Here is a 22,153-nt window from a genome sequence, read left to right on the forward strand (position 1 = left end):
CAGAAGTCACTGAGCTACAGATGTAATTTCTCTTTCATAGCACCTCAATGCTCATTTGCAGAACACGTTTTGTGTATTTTGCACTAAAAAAAGTTAGCAATGAAGTAAAGGCTGCCAGTGGGCAGCTAATGTCTGTAACAAAGTAGTACTGAATGCTACTAGTAAACAGTCCCTCTTGGCCAGGCTAAAAATATGCAGTATAAGTGTTTTATTTACTTCCTTTATGCACAAGCTGTCTGTATGAACAGAGACAAAAGTAAAATCAGGATTTGCAGCATAGATGCACTCTATACATTACTTATTTAACACAGCCGTGTACATCTCAGCATGTCAGGAATAGAGCTGGGTGCTGAGGACAACACAACCCCTGGCACCCTTTTACCAAACCCAAAAGAAGCAGAGAGGAAGATGACAGCGGATGGAGCAGTGACTGGACCCTTGACCTGTCAATGCTGGATGACTGCACACTAGGAAACATGTGTGCCATGCTGCGGATACTTGCACATTATAGTAAGAGTCCACCTCTACAAAGTTTAACTTACTTCCGCTTTAAATAAAAAACTCATACAAGGTCCTCATTCCACTGCAATTTTACAAAACGCAGATACAACTTGTTCTTGTTTATTTCATCAAGTAAAATAATGTGTGGCAGGCCAACTCCCAAGAAATAAATGGTTGTCTAGCACTTGTCAATAGGTTTCTTTACCAAAACAATTCTTTCTGTTCAGATAATGAATGTGGTTGGCATACCTTGCTTTTGTCTTTATGACTGACAGCTTTTTGATACATGTACCTAGACTGTACTCTTTTACATCTCTCTACGCCAAACAAAAATGGCATGATTACAGCAGTGAGCTTGGGTGAATTTTAAGCATGACTGGAGTCAATTTACTTTGTGAATTATTGCCTATAGAAACTGACTAGGCTGAATGGACTTTCACATTTCTGCAAACCATTTCTGAAAACCAGTGCCAAATAACTAGCCTTGCATGACCCTCTTGAAAAAGACACTACTTTGGGAATGGGTTTCTATTATATTTTGCTGTTTATTGTAAAATGGTGTAGTTAGGGACTGGTGAACATGCATCAGAGATATGAAAAAGCATACGGTGACCTTAACCCCTTCACGCTGATGTAACAAATATATGCGGCCTCACTGCATTGGCCTTTTTTACATGGGGCTGCACATATGTGTTTCTTTTGTGCCGCACAGCGCACTCCCAGCACAGAGACCGGGGTCTCACCAAGAGCCTGGGCCCCGTACTAACGATCGGGACCCAAATCTCCCTCCTTCCAGGTCACATGATTGCTGAGGTAGCCTCCGATTGGCTACCACAGTGATCAGTCACTGTGAAGCCTGTCCCTGTGTTTCTTCTTTATGTCAATGGAGTAGAAGGATACAATGTATCTTTCTTGTTTCTTGCAGGAAAAAAAAAATGTTTTGTACATTTTTTTAAAAATAAATAAATAATTAAAAATAAATAAAAATACCTAGATCAAGGTTTGATCTAGGTTAATGCCAGGGTTAGCGTCTGGGTCAAAGATCATTGTCAGTATATTTTGGACAGGTTTTTTTTTTAAAATTGGCATCATTGTCAGTTAGCGTCTGAAGCAAAATGCGCACTATTGATTTTGGGCTATACTACAGCTACAAACAACAAATAACATACACATATGTGGTATTGTTGCAATTGTCAAGAGAAGGAGAATTTATTTTAGGTTGTTCTTTGGTTGTAGGTTATGGTAGTAACAAGAAATATACAGCTACATTTAAAAAAAAAGATTTTATTTACTATTTTGAGCCAGATTCCTTTTGATAATAAAAAAAAAAAATCGGAGATATCAATAAATATTTACTACAAAATGAAAGCCCAATTTTTCCTGAAAAGAAAACAAGGTATAATCCACCTGGATGCACAAAGTAGTTGTGATGATATGTACAGTTTTACTGAAACATGTTAAAATAGCAAAATTGAACTTAGGCATTTAGATTGATTTACCCTTAGGTGTGAAGGGGTTAAGGTGATACTAAACACACATACTGTTAAATTTAAATGATCCCTTCTTGTTCTTTATATGGATGATGGCATTGTAATTATTTTACTGAAAAATAAAAATCAATATACAAGTGTCACATGACCCAGTTCTTTCCCAGCCTGTCTGCAGAGAAACATTGGCAGGAGGAACTTCTAGTCCTCTGCTGCTGTTCGCATGCTCAAAATATAAAAACAGAGGATAAATAAATATTATCAATAAACTCTTATAAACTGTCATACAAATATACTGTATATTTGAAATGAAACCTTAGTATTTTTTGTCAATAACATGGTTTGGGAGGATTTCTGACAGTCACAGGCTGTGTCACGCCCCTCCAGCCTGTGTCTTAAAATAGCAGGGAGGTGAAGCTTCCATTAATCAAGATGTAATATCCAACCCCCATTGTGTTTAGCTAGTTAGTGAGCATGGAGGAGGAAGAGAGTGGTCTGGGATTTACCACTGTGTATACATCCACGTGTGTGACTCTATAGTCACATGGGCTGCTGAGATGTGATAGGGAGGAAATGCTCAGGGTAAAAAATACACTGAAAACTGAGCATGTGCACTAGCTGCCAACACTGCTCTGCTGAATCCCCATCTGTAGCAGAGACTTGGACAGGAGGGGAAGACAGAGAACAGCAGGATTAACCAAGTTTTTTTGCAGAATATAGAAAACAAATCCCATAGTGGCTGAACAGCATGTAATTCAGAATGTATTGATATTTTTTAATGATGTAGGTTTAAAGACACTTTAAAAGGCTGCACTCCTCTAAAAGTGCACAGTATGTACTGTATTAAGGTTATTAACTTCATAAGGGGAAGAATTCCAAGAAAAGGAAAACGTGACTGTCTTCTACTTCTACTTCTAAGGCCGCGTACACACGCGCGGACTGTTCGCCCAACCTTGTCCGCTGAACAGTGTTTGGGCGGACAGTCCGCTCGTGTGTGGGGCTTCAGCGGACAGTTTCAGCGGACAGTTGGCCGAACAAGGTCTTACGGAAATTCCGAAAAACTGTCCGCTGAAACAAGGTTTCAGCGGACTGTTCGCCCGTGTGTAGGCTTGTTCGGCCAACTAAGTCTCGCGCATGCTCAGAAAGGATTTCCACGTCGGAAGGTTGCATTGCAGTGTATAGGACGTCGTATTTTTCATCCCGTCGTACGTGCCGTTCACGTCATCGCGCACGGTTTCAGCAAACTGTTCGTCCGTCGTGTGTGGCCATGTCCGTCCATGCTAAGTTTGAGCGGACTGTTCGCTCAAACTGTTGGACGGACAAAGTTGGGCCAACAGTCCGCGCGTGTGTACGCGGCCTAATTCTACTTCTCTACTTCACTTTAATGTTTACAGTCTTATTTAATTAGGGAAATACATACAGTAACCCCACAGCAGGTAATCAAAACTAATTAAAAGAAAGCCAATTAAAGTCAAGTACATTGAACTGACAGTCATTCATTCACTAAGGGTTACTGATTTTTGCATAACACCAGTGCTCTTTAAACTGACCTATAAGTTAAGACAATGCTAGTATGGGGTGGCACACTGGAGAAAAAAATTAGGGTAGAATACTTCACCAAATTACATAATGTTCCTACCACAGGTATTACTGTTCTCCTCCTATTAAAAGAGGAGAATAGTACCACCCAACACTAATCCCTGCAGTACCCGTAGCTCTTACAAGAGCATACTCCTGACAAAAGCCAATAAATGATCTTGAGCTGCAGCGGTTGCTTGTTATGTGCATAAACTCTTAAACAAACACGTGAACTCTGTCAGGAACATTTTTTACTACAAAAGTTCTGTATAATCCTACAATACGGATACTCATTATAAGCATGAGATGATCGAATCACAGGCTTTGCAATTATAAACAAGCACAAGAAAAAGACAAGCCTGAAAGTCCATATTCACATTTGTTTTCAAAGGTGTTCACATAACCAGCACCAACTGCAGTCAGTGAACAGATTCCTGGCAGAGGGCTTGATTGCCACAAAAGCCACTGATACCTGCATAGGACAGCCCAATTTCTGTCTTGTAATAGAAGAAGACAATTATTAGGTAAGGGTTCATGAGACTAATCTGGACTATGTTGTGCATACTGTATTTCCTATTTGGTAGTTGTACACTGGCTCTGAGGTGTTGGTAGCATGGACAATCTGCAGTATAGGTGCAACCTTTAGTGTCATTTCTATAAATACTTTACAATTACAAGTGAAAATGCAGAAGACAGAATAACAAAATGCTTTCAAAATTACTTACAATTTGATGAGAGATGGTAATGAGGAAAAGGATGTTGGGTGAATGTATGTTATTTTGTTCCATGCCAAGTCACTGGTTGGAAAAAAAAGAAAGAAAATGCTTATACATGTGACATGTATTAGGACCATGAACTGTTTTGCTTAGCGTTTACAGCTAATAGTGACAGTTAGGATGAGTTTTCTAAAAAGTTTACTGAAATGTAACATTAGTATGGTCCATAAACCAATGGCAGATTGTGATTTGATAATGCATTAGATAATCAAAATCTACCATAACAAAGTGGATTATCCATCTTGAATCTCACAATATTCTTTACTGGAACAGTAATCCAAAGTTTCAAGTACTGTACAAAGTGACAGTATAATAGAATGTGCTAGGTGTATGTAATAGATACAGTACCTGATGGAATCTGCCCTATTAAATCCAATCATTCCGTTCATTACATTAAAAGTTTATTCCAAATTCAGTGAAGTGAATGAGCTGTGTTATGGTGAGTGTGTATGTGTGTAGGATGAAGGAGAAATACTTCTGTTTTTTAAGTTTTTCCTTTAACTTTTTATGTATATGTATGATGTTTTGGGGCATCTCCTAATAAAAAATAGATAGTAAACTAATCTAAACAAAATAAGTGCAAGTTGCGTGGTTTCCTTTTTCCTCAATTTACATACTGCAGGCTACACCAAATGGAATTGGTCTCTTGAACTGCATAGAAAGAGATTTCACTGTACATTGCTTTGTGTTTACTTCTTAATTATAGTTATTTAAACAGCACAGTAAAATGGGATCAAACAAGCAGGGGATTTGCAGAGCACTTACAGGGATCGCAAGACAATCAGCTGCTGAAAGGTAATGGATCTGATTTCATTGATTTCATTATGACGAAGATCACTGAAACGACAGAGAAATGATAAGTGGATTGTAGAAGCATGAAATTCCATAACAAACCTTTCTCAGATCACCTTTAACCCAAACACTGTAGTATTAATAGGGTTAAAGATGTTATGTTTGAAGTGATATGGTGTAGAAGGCTTAAGTAAAAAACACCTGCATATGTAATACATACTCACATCTTCTGAAGTCTCTGACAGCCAGAGAAGCTTGGCAAGTCCTTGATACGATTATACGACAAGTCTCTGAAATAATAAACAGTAAGTTGAAGTACAAAGAGGAAAGCATTACTAGTTAATTGTAAAACTGAAAGCATAGCTAAAACATGCCAATAGTTCAGAAGCTTTGAACATCAACATGAGCATAAAGTGTTGTCAATTTATGAAACAGATCAATGACATTCTCTAAAGTGGAATTATGCCTTTCAACCAAGAAACAAATCAGGGCCATGTAGAAGCTCTAGGCCAAAATACATAGCGGGTTTCTATCTGTAAAAATAACCTCAAATAATGTGGTAGTATTATGAATGATAACTGAACTAACTGCACTTCCATTACAAACAGCGAAATGTTTGTAGACGTAACTAGTAAACCATAGCCAAAGACTAAAGCCCCATACATACAGGCTGAATGTCAGTTTAAAAAAACAAAAACGTACTACATTCGGCCAATGTGTATGTCGGTCTGTCTGCCATTAGTCCGTCTTCTGTCAGACATGCATGCTGGAAAACCAGCAGCTGACCAACTTCCGATCAGCGTTCTCAGCCAATGGCTGATCGAAGTGTTCTGGCTACCAACATTGATCGCATGAAAAAAATCCAACAGGTTGGTTTTACTGAAGTCAATCGATGGATCAACTTTAGTACAACCAGCCTGCTCACACATGGATCACAATTCTATTTCTGCTGGGCTGGTTGAATTTTGTTCCATCTATGGCTGGCTTAGGGTAGCCCATAGACATCAAAGGGCACTGGGAAGCACAGGCATGATTCTAAAGACATCAGGCTCTGAGTCTACAGGGCCCCATCAAATGCTTTATGGCTTGGATGAGCTTACAGGCAACTTTTCTGGAGACAGGAGTGGTGCAGAGTCCAGGATCTGGTGTTAGCTTATAAGATTTTTGTACTTGTGTTAAAGCTTTCTGAATTAAAACGAATGCATTCAGGGGTGCTAAAAGCCCTGCTCATAATACAGGTGGATTCCTATGATTATCCAATTGACAATGCAAGCTGTGGGAGTAAATACTATAACAAACTGGAGTGCAGGAAGCCCTTTGCATATATGATGTGCACAGCATTGGCTATTTTATCTGAAAATGGCATATTAAAATAATATAAATATATTATAAATATTGTATATTTTACAATTCTAACACTCTAAATTTAAAAATGTAATGCCTTACTTATCTGAAAGTGTATGTACATTACTTTCTCAAAAAATAATCTTGCAGCGCTTAACAACCTTAATAATCATCTGTCTTAATTGTACTGTTCTGTTTAAGCATGAATATTTGGCGATATTTAACTTGTGCTTACTTTACAAAATCACACATAACTACTAAGCATTTTGGGTTAAAATGTTTGTATATGTTTATAATGTAGCACATTTATGCATATATTAGGATGTGTAAAGCAGTTATTAAAATGGAATATGTAATACAAAAAAGTGTATCTTGGTATGCTAATCTATGAAGAAGTGAAATTCAAGTTGGTAATTCAATACAGAGAAATGAAAAGCAGCCAATGAAATCCCATCCAGCAGAAACTCCCACTGACTTAGGTGAAAAGCATTCTGTGCTTCATCGGCATCTTCAAAGAGTATTACGTTTCCCCTTAAGTGCTCTAATGCTACCTTGCATCACAGAAAATTTACTATAGCAAATAAATAAATATGAGTATTCCCAATTAATCATAGTTTTAGGAGACTGGACATGAGCCAGGTAACAATTTAACACACATCTGGACTGCGTTTACATTGGACATGCTCAATAACTACACTCAGTTGTCATATCAGTGAATGGTTTCAGGTGAGTAATGTGAACTTTAGTATATTGCTTCTTGGTTACCAGTTTTTTTTTAAATTCAAACACAGATCTACATTTTTTATAATGTAATATCTACATAAAACCTTAACGCATGTAGGAAATGGAATATACAAAGACAAATGGACCTTGTGTATGTATGCCTTCCTTAAAAAGCATGAGTGGTAGAACATCATTGTGCCTGTGTAGTTTCCCTTGGTGGCTGGAGACTTTCCATGAACACTGCTCTTGGTAAGTTTTTTTGCAGCCTCTGCAAGCACAATAATAATGATTCAGGCCCCATATCAATAGGGGACACAGCTTGAGCCCCAGCCAGCGATTAGACTACAGCCATAGCACCTCTTGCTCCCCTATATAGCTCCACTTCTGTGTGCAGCATTTTTTCATTTGAACCCTAGGCCATTTTTTTTAGGATAACGCCAATAAGTATGCCACTGTTTCAAAGTTCTTACAAGCCATTGTATTGTCTGTTTCTGAGTGAGTGACATTGAGCCATTAGGCCATGTTTCCCATGGTTTGGCCTTGTTTTGAGCTTCTCCACCCACCAGTCATTGTTTATGAATTTTGAAATCAACATAACTGGCCAAATTTTAACAAGTTCTTGACTTTATATTGTCTTTCGTTGGCTATCCACTAGGCAATAATCACTATATAACCAATGTCAGACTTTTTAGAGTTAACTTGCCAACTTATCAAGGTTACTCTGAGAACCAAGTACCTTGAATAGACTTTCTAGCACAACTGAAATTCTTACTTTCCAATCATTTAATCAATACTTTTTTGTACAAGAAATGGAAAAAAAATATTGTGTCAAATAAAACATGGCGGGAGCCAGAAAAAATGACTGGTGCTTATTGATCATTTTAATAAAATGCTTCTATTGTCATTTTCTAGTAGATCTGCCTGTCTATGGCCAGCTTTAGCCCTGTTTTGTATGCTACTCCCATGTTTCATTGCTAAATACAATACTTTTTGGAAGAGTTTGAATTTTCCTTATCCAATACTATAAAATGGATGATTAGGGAATAACAAGGTATGTTCATAAAACATGACATCTGGACAATAGACAAACAATGGAAAGAGAAAAATCTTGTGATATAGTTATTCTGCCTGTATTTTACTAATCTTCCTAAGTGTTTATGGAGATAGACAAACTTCTATCAACAGCGTAATGGTAAAAGTCCAAACACTAATAACAGAGTGAAATAATGAATATAATAAATATAATCAGAATCTGCACCTAATAATTTTCTCCTTGTAAATACTCCACATTGTTGGCTCAGGTAGTATCACAAAGTGCCCAACATTTCAGTGTGAAGGTTTGTTTAATATTTAGAACATCGACTTGGATCCTGCCCATTGCACATGGAACAAAGTTATAGACCAAACAACAAGAAGAGTCTATAACTATCACTGTTTTCCCTTCAAACAAACAAAAAATATGTACCTAGAATATTTGTGGATGGTTTACAGCACTCACAGTGGTAATAAAGCAATAAATTGCAATCAGTGTTAATACACCAAATGTCAAATGGAAAAACATCAGATATATTCACCATGATCTAATAGCTGCCATCATAAATTTTTTTTTTTCCCCTGGAGCATTTTAAAAGAAAATAAACCAGTTCACAGACTGAGAGTTTCCAGCTAACTCATGCATGTCTCATTCTTATCAAATGCCGTTTGTAATGATAGATGCACATAATGTACTCTCTTTCTTCTTTCCAGTCCCAGGGTATAAAGTGACTTATCTACAGGTCGCAGTTTATACTACTAGTAACAGGATAAACTATAATCTTAGAGAATTGTTTCATTGTTTTTGTAGGTTAACTGAACAACTAATGTAGTACAAAATAGTATTATTGCATACCACTGTAGTATCACAAGAAGGCAGGTTCATGCACCCAGTGGCTTTTTTTTCTGCTGTGCTGAGCAATGTGTCACATTGCCCTTGCTATTTTCTGTGCTCAGAATAATACTGTAAACTGTAACTGAACCTGCCAATGCCCTCTCCAAATAGATTTTGTATTCTTGTGTAGACGTGCCCTTCAATCATATACATACAGTAACTACAATAAGTACTGCAGGAGAAATGATGTCAAAACATGGGCATGAAGCATGTTACTCCCGAGTATGCTTAGTAGACAGTAAAAAACAAGCCAATGCACACTCAGGTTGCGGATTGTAATATGAACCACCCTGTTCTAAGCGCTAGCATGCAAGGGTCAAACCTATCCTATTCACGATTAGGAGTGCAGATAGTGCTTTCATTACATAAAAAAAATTGTATTTACTGTAAATTATTTTTCTCAACGTTCACCTATGGAAGATAGTATTCCTTTAGACATATGGGCCAAACTGTCAACTTCAGGAGGCCTAGACACTAGCAACAAACAACGTTAAGCCCATTTAACCTGCCTCCAGCTGCCATGCCTCAATTTGTAGGAAACAGTACTCATGTCAGGAACATTGTGCAGCAACTACTAATTTTCCGGCAACAAGTGCTCATTTTCAAATGCATATACTCCTGAGTACAGGGGTGTACCAAGATGTGCGAGGACAAGAATGCGAGTGCACTCACTCATGCACATACCACGGTGCACATGTGCACTCCCACAGATCCTGGCTCCTGCTGGCCTATTTAAACCTAAGGTCTACCTAGCCTCATTGTTGGATTGTCTTCAGATCTGATCCCTGCATTCTGTATTCCTGACAACTTGCTGATTTTGCCACTGACCCGGCTACATCTGACGCTTCTCTTTGGATTCCCTTTACCTGTTATGTCTGCTACTTATTTGTGTTACCAACCCTTGCCTGGACTTTTGACTAAGGTTCTGCCTACTGATTCTGTACCCCACTACCAGCACGTTGCCGACCGTGTGTACAAGGGCTAAGAGGAATTCGTTTCCATGAAGATATTGATATTAAAAAGAAAGCTTAGTTAGTGTAGAGCAGTGTTTGGTCATGGGAAAAATGATATACACACTGAATTGCATATTTTATCTGTTTTCTATTATTTGGATTTTTGTAGACAGATTTCACTCAAGTATATGTTACTAAGATAAAAATGTATGTGCCTGCTTTACTGCCAGTTATTGGACTGCTTGCTTTTGTTTGCCATGCATTGGACCTATGTTATATTGCTCCTCCAGTAATTCATGGAGGCCAAAATGGTGCATCTATTACTGGAAAGAAATTCAAAATAGAATTTAACGCAATGCAAATCTAACCACTGACATACTGTAGATTAATATGTGTGAGATATGTCTGAGGATGCAGGTAAGGTAGAGGCACACCATCTCAGTATTGCAAAGCCAGCTAAGCCTGGGAACATACTGAGTGACTGCGTGCCCAGATTCCTGGGCAGTCTTCACCAGTGAATCTTTGTTCTTATTGAATGCTAATTGGAAATGTGAATAGAAGACAACATGACTGCACTGTGTACAGAAAAAAAAAAATGTCATGGTATGTAGAAAACACTTTTGCAGTCAATGATTTTCATAAACAATGAGCTGCAGACAAACAATATGCCTCCAGCAAATGAGCAGTAGTTCAGTGCTCTGCCTCCTGTGCTGCTGCCTTTCCCTCTTCTAATTAATTGGAAGATAGAGCAAACTTTGTCCTTTCATGGCTGCACTCAATATTCCTTGGACCATTCACTACCTTTGAACCGTAACTTAACAAGCTCAGACAGATTCCATAAAAAGATCTCCCTCCCTCTGCTAAAACATTGCATGCTCTGAGCTGGGTGAAGGATTTAATGTAGGGCAGATATGCCAGCAAAATGAAAACTGTTAAATTCCCTCCTAAAGTGTACAGATAATGTGCACTGAAATCGGACCCTCTCCTTCTCCCATAAGACTCTGTGCTCACAACATGAACGGCAAGCAAACAATCACATCAAACCAAGTGTCAGTTTCGTGGCAAGCTCTCCTCTGGTTCACGTGATTTATTGTTTTTATTGGTAGCAAATACTTTTTCTTTCAATGATTTTTTGAATGTATTTTAATATTCATATATACTAATTATTCAACCTTTTTTATCTTATCTTTGGGCAAAAATCTTTGAATGTTATAAGCAGCACGTGAGAAGGGATATGTGTAGTTTTGTAATGACTGACATTAGAGAAATCTTTGGAAAGGTTGCAAATACAGTAAAACTAGGGTTGTCCCGATACCGATACTAGTATCGGTACTGATACCGAGCATTTGCGCGAGTACATGTACTTATTACAACCTCTCCTGAACAATTTAACTTGACAGATAGTAACCCACATCTAAAACGTCAGTTTTGCCGCATTTAGCCGCATTTCCGTTTAGAAGCGTTTCTAAAAAAAATATATATTTTTTTTAAATGGGCAAAAATGAAAAATGCCTATAAACGAAACGCGGCTAAACGCGGGTTACCTGAAACGTGGAAACGATGGAAACTTTGGCTTCTGAACTCATTTTTTTGCCTTCAAAAAAAGGCCTATAAACGCAACTGCCTAAAAACCACAGTAAACGAACCTGTGTACATGTACACATAAGATAACATTGAATGATAACATTGAATGAGTTCAGGGGCAGTTTAAAAAAGTGTCCAACTGCCTCTGAAAGTCCATTTAGCAGCAGCTGTGTACTTGGGCCCTAAATCACCTTGTAAAACAACCCATTCAGTTTAAAATAGGAATGAAAGGAAAAACATTTTTGTATATATATATATATATATATATATATATATATATATATATATAAACACGAGAAATACTTTTTACCCTTTTTTTTATAAATGATCACAATACCTGTTTCGTCTTTTCTCATCTGCATAAGAGTTGGGGGGGGGGGGGGGGAAGCAGCAGCACCTGAATGGCTGTGCAGCGGGGGCATTTTAGGACATGTCTGATCATTGGAGAAGAGCAGGCTGAGTTCCCAGCAAAGCTAGAAAACTGACCACAGTGTGCTCTCCTGCATAGTGTGGTCAGTTTTTAATAGGAAAGCAGAGGGACCGGCAAGGACACCAGGGATTTCACATAAAGGAAGCAATACAAAGGCAACAGGATACTTTCTCATACAAGTACATGGTACAGCAGGCACATATCAGGTATATGAAGTGTTGGGGTAACAAACCCTTTAAGTTATATATTGCAGTCAATATTAGGTTTAACTAGCCAACTGTAGGTTATCCTGGTAATAGATTGGTCTAGTATTCTGCTTGTAGATGTCTGATATTTACACTAAAGGCAAAGAAAGGGCTTTAGACTTGTAAAATGCAACAGAAATAAATCATGCAATGCTTTCATGTCTCTATTCTTCTTCAAATAACACAATCGTTCTGTTGTCTCAAACTATGCCATTTACCATCCAATCTAGCCAAACGGTCAAGCTGTTATTGTACATGAATCCTGTGTCTTATGTGAGGTTCTAGTCAATTTTCTTTTTACTTGTATTTGACTAGTTGACTCAGTGACACTGGAGAGCAGAATGAAGGGATACTATGCTCATAAAAAGGCAAACAACAGCAGTGGTGGTGCCGTCTCTCAAACTATGCACCCCACGTTAAAAATGCCGGGACCTTCTATTGATCTCCCGGATTTTTTATTTTTATTTTTTGCCCTCTGGGCCTCCCTCTCTATTTCCTTTGTTAGAACGGGGGAAGCTTTTTGATCGCCCAACTGATATGTTTCAGTAACCTTAATAGAGAGATTTGTTCCAATTTACATTTCGTTTTGGTATCTGTTTCTTGTTCTGATGCTTTGTTTCCAATGTATTTGCTATGTATGTTCCAATGGAAACTGCCTTTCTTTCCTAAATAAAAAATGTGGAAAAAATAAAAATGCCAGGGCCTTGAAGCAAAGCACTGCAGCTGTGGCATTCGTACAGCCCCAACTGTGCTCTTACAATTCAGGAAAGTGATAAAATCGCAGATCAGCTGTTTTTATCGCTCCAGTCACCCATCTGAACTATCCCTAAGAGAAGCCTGGAGTCCCAGGACAGAAGATATTATATATCTTATTAACTTGCACTTTTTACTTTTAGAAGTCAAGGTCAGCTGCCCTCTGGTAAGTGAATTGTATATTGTTTCTGGTACAAATATTTATCTCTCCCTTGAAAATTGTCAATTCTTTACATTTAAAAAAGGTATACTATATATGAAATGGTTTGCTAGATTTGAATTAAGTATAAACATCCACGTTCTCTCAAATTTTACCAATTAATTACGTTTATCCTCACCTAACACCATTAATCTATACCTCCACGCAAGCTTAACAACCCAAACTACCCCCTAAAATCAATTTCTAATACTAAACACCAACATCTCTCAATATTTAAATTTAAACAGTAAACTAAACAAAAGAAAAAAAAAAATAATAATGGATAAAAACTTGTCCTGTTCACTAAGCATAATTTAATCCAAAGTTACCACATAAACGATTGGCCTGATAGACTTCTTGAGATGAAAGTTTTAGTGCCCAAATGTAAATGCGGCACAGAAAGTACTTGTGGCCAAAGAGCAGTACTGAAAAATAATGATCTGTCATAGCTGGACATATTGGTTGCCAAGTAAACACTGAATGAGCAAGACAAATGTTGATGATGGCAGGGATAAAACAATCTAATCTGCTAGAAAATCAGGTCAGTGACACAACAGTACATAGTAACACTTACAGCACTTGGAGGTTAGGCAATTGATCACAGATAACATTGGGAAGACTGACCAGTTGCGCTCCTGTCAAAGTTCTGTAAAATAAAAAAAAGTCAATCTATTTTAATCACATCATATCGACAGTAGAGTGGCACTAATATTGAACACAATTGCTAGGCACTTACAGACTTTCCAGGCTTGTGGTTCCAGTGAGATCAGGAAACTCAGTGATTTGAGAGGCTCCATTAAGAATTCTACCAGCAAGAGAAAAGTAGATCAATTCAAGTGCTGATTCTTTAACAAAATGCAGGCAAATCAAGCAAACAATGGTTACATTAAATATTTTAATGAAAATGGCTAGATTATATTGACAGGTTTTCTTACACACATAAACTCTTATGAACAAGATTAAAGCTGAGAAGCAAGCTGAATAAAGCTTAGAATATTTTGCTGACATTAACAAAATCATCATTTTTAAAAATGTTAACAAAATAGATATTCTTGTTAGATGACGATAGCAGTCTACCAAGGGTTTTATCATTTGGATATAAACAGGTGCTTCTGTATATAATAACCTTAGATTTCACACAAGTACATTTACATTCGGCCATAACCTACAGATTGCATCTAGCCTCTTCGTAATGTCTAAAAACCCAGAGCTCTTACATGATGTGCTGGATCGTTCTTCAGAGAGCATTTGACAGGTGGCAAGGAGGCATTATATTGACTCCTCATTGCCCGTTTTAATCCACAAAATCCGCCACAAGTTACAATGAATGTGGTTGCGGGATGCTCCCATTCAGCTGAAAGGGATTTGTTTGGTGGGCAGCACTGCCCACTGAATGTGACAGTAGGGAAAATGTCTACTGTTCGGCGATGCAAAGCATCACAGCGGCATGATATGTACATCTTAAAAGGTGAACTAACATCGTACACCATCTGCACCCCCCCGGGTCCCCACTGTACTTACTCTGTAATGGGCTGTTAGTGCCCATGCAGCCGGTGTAGTGGTCCCTGAATTTAAAAATCCTTGCTCTTTGTTCTTCTTTCTGCAGGGCTTTTGAGAGAGATTAGAGTGATTCTGATTGGTCAGCAACCTCACAGAGCATTGCTCTGATTTATGCCAGAAGTGTTGCGGAAAGAAAATGTAGAAGAACAGTGATTTCAGGACCACTACACCGGCTGTGTGAGCTCTGACAGCTCATCACCCATAGAGGTAAGTACAGCAGGGATTGGAAAGGGTGTATTGTGTTAGTTCACCTTTGAATTTGTTTTCTAAAAAGGTGAACTAACCCTTCAACCGCACATTTTTACTGTGTCACAACCTTAAGTGTAGACTGAGCCTTAAGACATAGAGAGCAAAGCTATTATCATCGATATGGCAATGTATTATTTGCAGGAAATAATGCATTTAAATAAAGTGGAAGAAATACTATATTTATAAAAAAAAAGGGATAATTAGGTATGTGGACTTTCAGACAAAGTGTGCTTGGCCTTTTTGCCCCTAAACATAAGGATCCCATCCCACTATTCCCACTATTCCCATTCCCTATTCCTATTCCCTATTCCCATTCCCTGTTGTAAACAGTGGCAAAATAAGTATTTGAAGTTTGAATTGACTGGTTTTCTACAGTAATATGCCATAAAATGTGATCTGATCCTCATCTATGTCAAAACAATAGAAAAACACAATATGCTTAAGCTGATGGCACACAGACAATTTTAATATATTGTGTCTTTTTTGAACAGTCATAAGGCTGGATGAAAAGGTAAGTGAATCCTTTGCGTTTAAACTTCCTTTTTCAACATGACTTCAAGCAAGCTATTTTGGCAGCTCTGGATCAGACCTGCACAACAATCAGGACACATTTTTGGCCGTTCCTCTTTCCAAAACTGCTTCAGCCCAGACACATTTGTAGGATGTCTGGTGTGAATGTTTCTCATTCCACAGCATCTCTAAGGGGTGAATGCCTGGGCCCTGACTGGGCCACTCCAAAAGGGACATTTTCTTTTTCTGAAGCCAGTCTGTGATGGATTTACTTTAATGCTTAGGGCCATTGTCCTGCTGAATCACCCAACTTGTACTAAACTTCAGCTAGCGGACAGCTACCCTGACATCCTGTAGGATATTTAGGTGAATTTGGGAATTCATTTTGGGATGTTGTTTGGATATTGGTAAGCTGTGATCTTTTTGCACCACACATAGAGCTGAGTATTCTTTCTGAACAATTCAAGTTTTGTTTCATCAGTCAAAACATTTTTCCAGTAGCGTTGTGTTTTGCCAAGATGCTCTTTGGCAAACTTCAACCATGCAGCAATGTTTCTTTGGAGAACAGCAGCTTTCTCTGTGGTGTTCTGTCACTAAAAAGAGGGTAACCATCAGTCCCTCTGTATGGGGCCTGGGCTCTATCAGTTCAACAGGGGGCCCGGGCAGCTAAGCAAAAGGAGAGGTGCTGGGGGCGGCAGCAACAGAGCTGTTAAAAAAACTGTAAAAAATTAAATTGTATAAAATAATATAAAAAGTAAAAAATAATAAAAAAATTATGAAAATAAAAACACGTACTTACAGGCTAATTCACACAGGTTCTCTGGCCCATACAATGGCTGTACACCTGCACCCACACATCTGTTAAATTAGGACCCGGTGGCTGTGTTTGTATACGTCCCCATAGTGTAACATGCTGCTTGCACACAGCTCCAGCCACATTAAAAAAAAGCTGATTCGTACTGTACAGGCCACAACACCCTTTTTGTGAATGAGACTTGATTTACACAGGTAACTTCATGTATTCAATCAATACATTTTTTATCTTTTAGATTTAGCAGGAATGTTGTAAGTTAAGGTGTGTTTGTGTCCTCTAATATTGATTTTAGTGTATTTTTTTGCATTTTGATATTTTTTAAGGGGGGGGAGCTGTACAGTGCCCTGTGATTTCTAACAGCAGCCCTGGTTTTTCCATGGACACCCTGCCTGTTCAAAGACTTACATATGGTAGACTCAAAAACAGGGATGTTTGCCAGTTCCAGTGATGTCAAGCATTTAGCTGTTCCCTTTTAGGTACTTCTTCACCTTACTGAGGATTCTAAACTGTCTCCATTTATAGACAATTTGTCTGTCGACCGATGGATGACACTTTGAGATTGGTTTGTATCCCTTTACAGCCTTATGCAGATCAACTACTATTGATTATATGTCTTTAGAGAGCTCCCTTTTGCGAGGCATAGTTCACACCAGCTGATGCTTCTCATGAACAACGATCTAAAAATGTCTGAATATCTTTTAACAAAGTAGCTCTAAACCACACCTCCAAACTAATTTCATTAATTGGGTGGGTTTATTGACTTTTTCCTCCAGCACAGTGAATGTTTAATGGGTATGTTCATTAAAGACAAAAGAAATTGAAATTGTTTGTCTGATATCAGCTTAAGCACATTGTGTTTGTCTATTGTTGTGACTTTTTCTTGCCATTGTACTTATTTATGACCCCTGCCCATGGCCCACTGCAACGTTTACATCCTTTCTTAAAATCCATGGGGATCAACTCCACAAGCTTGGTCAGCAGAAACAAGATTTTGCATCAGGCCAAAGCAATGACATGGAAACAACAAGTATACATCTGGAGAGGCAAAGGGTGTGGTACTTTTATTTGGGGGGGGGGGGGCGAAAGATGTAATATGGATAGGGGTGCTTTGTTTAAATATGCACTTTACGTTTGAAGTGGAGATACAAAATAAAATTAATTTGTACGAAAACGTTATTTAGGTTTCAAAATTTCAGATGACATAGCATAACACCAGACCTCCAGGGATTTCACCTCCACACAAACCTTCCCACCAACCACAACCCTCACCGACTTAGCCTATTTGCATGTTTACCAAACTTTTTTTGTCCTATAATAAATGCCTGGAAAACGTCTAGACAAAGCTATAGAAATAAACAAATAATTAGTGTGAAGATTTCAATATAAGATCCTACAAACAAAAGTGGGATCCCTCTACAAACTAATAGACAGATATGGAAATGCATAAACGTTTTATTCTTTTAAAGACCACTAACCCCCCTTCCTAAACATGTATGCTATCCCAATTTACTAAAGGATTGCAGGTAAGATTCTTAAAATGGACCTTCCCTACATCCTCCTTTATCTGTTTCTAACACCATTACTGCACTAGAAATATATAAACACATTTATAGAGAACTGCTTGCCTCCTCCTGTTTGGCCTCATGGTAATCCCTCCTCCTGTGTCCCACACCTCCATTTTCACAAGAAAATGTCATTGGTTGCTGGCATCTTCTTCTTTGTTCTGTGATAGCGCACAATGACAATGCTCCTAAGCTCATGCCTGTGCAGTATAACATCAGGGCACCTTGTTATTAAACAATACCTAGCTGTACCAGATGCATGTGCCAGAATTCTTTCGGTGCATAGCTGTACAAGATCTGGCACATGCATCGTATGTGGTCTGGTGCATGTGATCTGCTGCACGCCAAGTATTGTTTAGTACAAGCCTCCCAATATTGTATGGCACAAGGGCAAGACCAGGTGAGATTTTCCTAAAGCACTGGAGACGGAGACTCCCGAGGGTGCACCTGTGAGGCACTGGGTATATCCCCAGTGCTTCAGTGAAAACCGGAAGAAGAAAAAAAATCAAGTTTACCGAAAATGTTTTGTTTAACTGCTTGCCGACCGCCGGCTGTCAATTGATGGGCAGGCGGCACAGCTCTCGTTGCGGGAGGGCGTCATATAACATACTCACCTTCGCGGCCCACCAGGGGGCGTACATGCACCTGCCGTGTCACTGGGGACTCAATGTGCGTGCCCGGCGACTGCTATGTCTGCCGGGCACCCGCGATTGCCCAGTAACACAGCAGGACCGTGGATCTGTGTATGTAAACACATAGCTCCACTGTCCTGTCAGAGGAGAGGAGACCGATGGTGTGTTCTCAGTACAGAGAAACACAGATCGGTCTCCTCCCCTTGTGAATCCCCTCCCCCTACAGTTAGAATCACTCCCAGGGAACATATTAAGCCCTTGGTCACCCCCTAGTGTTAACCTCTTCCCTGCCAGTCACATTTATAGAGTAATCAATGCATTTTTATAGCACGAATCGCTGTATAAATGTGAATGGTCCCAAAAATGTGTCAAAGGTGTCCGATATGTCTGTCGCAATATCACAGTCACGATCGCCGCCATTACTAGCAAAAAAAAAAAAAATAATAAAAATGCTATAAATCTATCCTCTATTTTGTAGGCGCTAACTTTTGCGGAAACCAATCAATATACGCTTACAGAATACATATCGGCCTAAACTGAAGAAAAAATATTGTTTTTTTTCAAACTTGTCACTCTTCTTTTGTTTATAGCGCAAAAAATAAAAACCACAGAGGTGATCAAATACCACCAAAAGAAAGCGCTATTTGTGGGGACAAAATGATAACAATTTCATCTGGGTACAGTGTTGTATGACCGTGCAATTGTCATTCAAACAGTGCTGAAAGCTGAAAAATGGCTTGGGCAGGACAGAATGGGGGTGAAAATGCACTGCATTGTGATGTTTAATAAATGACTTATGTGGCTTTTTTGGCCATGCACCATTAATTTTTCTGTTTGGGAGGGTAGAGGTCTGGTTTAACCACTTGATGATTTTGAATTTATAACATGCATCCTAAAACACTTCAAACATTTTTTTAGGTTGCATTTCTTACATCCAGGTCCTCTTTCCTTGCCACTGCATACCCTGTTGCTAATACTCAAAATTATTGGTCAACTAATTGTCAAAGTGCAGCAGCTGCTGTGGAAAATTACACTTGTAACTAGTCCGCTGGGGTCATGGTGTAAATAAACTTAATTAATGTATTGTTTCATTGTATTTGTTATTTCATTCCTATGTATGTAAAAGTTGTGATCTGCGTATGACCCTACAAGGTTTTTTTTTTTTTAATGTATTTCTATTTAACCCTTAGTTAGTCAGCCCTCATTAATCCATTCCTCCTGTCCTCTTAGCTATTAATTTTTTGCTGATTTTTTTTTTAATTTTCATTAATTTTATTTGTTACTTTGTTCAGTGTCACAAAACAAGAATCAAAAAAAATGCCCCCTTTACTGTTTTTTGTACCAGAAACATCATTTAATGTCCTTTTGAATTGGACAAAAATTTCCATAGAAAATTAAAATATTTTTTTGAAAAAGACATTGACAAAAGAAAGACTAGTTAAAAATAAATAAATAAATAAATAAATGTACGTTTTAATTTTGTTATCTGAAGTATTAAAGTTATCACTAAATAAACACGCCGATAGTAGAAATGTAAAAATTGCTCTGGTTAAATAATGTGAGCTATTCTAACATAGAATAGGAAGAAGTGTTTACAGTCTGTGAAAAAAAATATATATACATATATATATATATATATATATATATATATATATATATATATATATATATATATATATATATTGTAATTCATTTCCTACTAAGGTTTCTAGCCTAAAGTTGCTTTTTTCACCCCTGTTTTCTTTCTGCAAACAACAGTAAGCAATCTTTATTTCATTATACTTGTTATCTATACACGGACATCCTGGTTATGTGGGAGGTGATCCTTGTCTAGCGATAGAGAGACATTCCTGACAGACTTGTATGTTACATTTACAGCTATTTATTTTATATTGTCCTAAAAACTCACAGAGTTCTGAGCTCAGGCAAGTGCTGAAATGCAGATCTCCCAACATGTTGAATCGGGTTGTCATAGAAATGTCTGCAAAAAAACAAAATGAAACGCCATTTAAATCACACAAGTAATCATATGTATAATTATAGTAAATCTCCTTTCACTGCAAAACATTCCTTTCACATTAATAGAGTTTAGGTAATGGCAGGTATTTCCTTTGAATCCTTCTGTAGATTCTGACATCTTTTTAGATTTCCATTAATTAAAGAGAATCATATAAGTTAAGCATATTTAGTACACCATGGGGTTGATTTATTAAAATTAGATGGAAAATGTGGCGTTGTTCTACATAGAAACGAATCAGCTTCCATTTTTATTTTTGTTAAAGCTGAAGTTAGAAGCTGATTGGCTAACATGTACAACTGCACCAGATTTTGCACGCTCCAGTTTTAGTAAATTATCTCCTATCAGACCACCAACAAAAAGAGCTAAAGTTGGAACTAAAAACGAAAAGACCTTGCTGCATCATTTAAATCAACTCGGTTATATCAACAAAGTTTATGAAGCAAGCACATACGTGTAAAAAAGAGAGGCAATACTCACCATTTGTGCTGCTTTTTTTATGAAAAGAGAACACCTGAACTCCACTGGAAAACCTCTGCATGACGAATGCAGAAGCCTCAGCTGCACACTTTTGCAAATACGGGGCAGTATCATTAAAAATAAGTAAGAAAGTAAAAAAATTTAAAAATGCCGCCCATAGTCACCAAATAGAATTCTTGTCCCCATAAAATGGAAAGTGAAGAGTGTTTGCTAATGGTATCATCTCTGGTTTTGTTCTGGTTTCCTTCTATTTTTAAAGCAATTACTACTGTGGAATCTATACAAAGCCACAAAGGTGTCTTACTCAAAACACTACAAACTTGATATCTAGAGATATCTAGAAATTTGGAATAGCCCTCCAGAGAGGTATCGCAACCTACATACACGTTTTGTTAAACTTTTAGAAAATCTGCTTTCATTATTCCTATATTATTATTATTCAGGATTTATATAGCGCCAACAGTTTGCGCATTGCTTTACAATATGAGGGCAGACAGTACACTTACAATAGAAATCAACACAGGAGGGATCAGAGGGCCCTGCTCGCTAGAGCTTACAATCTATATTTTAACCCCTCCCCGCCGAGCGTACGCAGATCTGCGTACTCGGCTTCCGGGGGTATACCGGGATGATGCCCGCACCTACAGCGGGCAATTGGCTATCCAGCCATAACAACCGAAGCGGCTAAAAGCCGCTCGGCTGTTATGCCGGAGGAGTGGGAGGGGACGTCCCCCCTCCCGCCGCGTTTACTGGTGCTCGCGCTCAATCGGGAGCACCGATTCAAGCTCCGGTGCCTTCGGCTGCTCGGGAGGAACATTATTCAGAATCCCCGTTTTCGACGATCTGAATACATTGAAGTGTAAAGGAGGGATCGGGGGTCTTTTGGACCCCCGATCCCTCCATAAAGAGTACCTGTCACCACCTATTACTGTCACAAGGGATGTTTACATGTGACAGCAATAAAAGTGATCCATTTTTTATTTTATTTTTAAACTATTTATTCATTTTAAAATAAATTATATAATAAAAAATTTTTT

At 38.2% G+C, this 22,153-nt stretch overlaps 1 protein-coding gene across 1 annotated transcript in view; it reads right to left on the reverse strand.

Annotated features, from left to right (window-relative positions):
• LGR5 (leucine rich repeat containing G protein-coupled receptor 5) overlaps positions 1-22,153 on the reverse strand; it is a 223,327-nt gene that overhangs the window by 23,998 nt on the left and 177,176 nt on the right. The window contains exons 9-14 of the mRNA XM_077468567.1: positions 20,529-20,600; positions 14,029-14,097; positions 13,867-13,938; positions 5,359-5,424; positions 5,108-5,179; positions 4,292-4,363 (exon numbers count right to left, since the gene is read on the reverse strand). Of these exons, the coding sequence (XP_077324693.1) occupies positions 4,292-4,363; positions 5,108-5,179; positions 5,359-5,424; positions 13,867-13,938; positions 14,029-14,097; positions 20,529-20,600 (423 nt within the window). The remainder of the gene's footprint in view (positions 1-4,291; positions 4,364-5,107; positions 5,180-5,358; positions 5,425-13,866; positions 13,939-14,028; positions 14,098-20,528; positions 20,601-22,153) is intronic.

This window comes from Lithobates pipiens, unplaced genomic scaffold (assembly GCF_037356315.1).
Source record: "Lithobates pipiens isolate NorthernLeopardFrog02 unplaced genomic scaffold, aLitPip1_a1.2 Scaffold_8, whole genome shotgun sequence".
Lineage (NCBI taxonomy): Eukaryota > Metazoa > Chordata > Amphibia > Anura > Ranidae > Lithobates > Lithobates pipiens.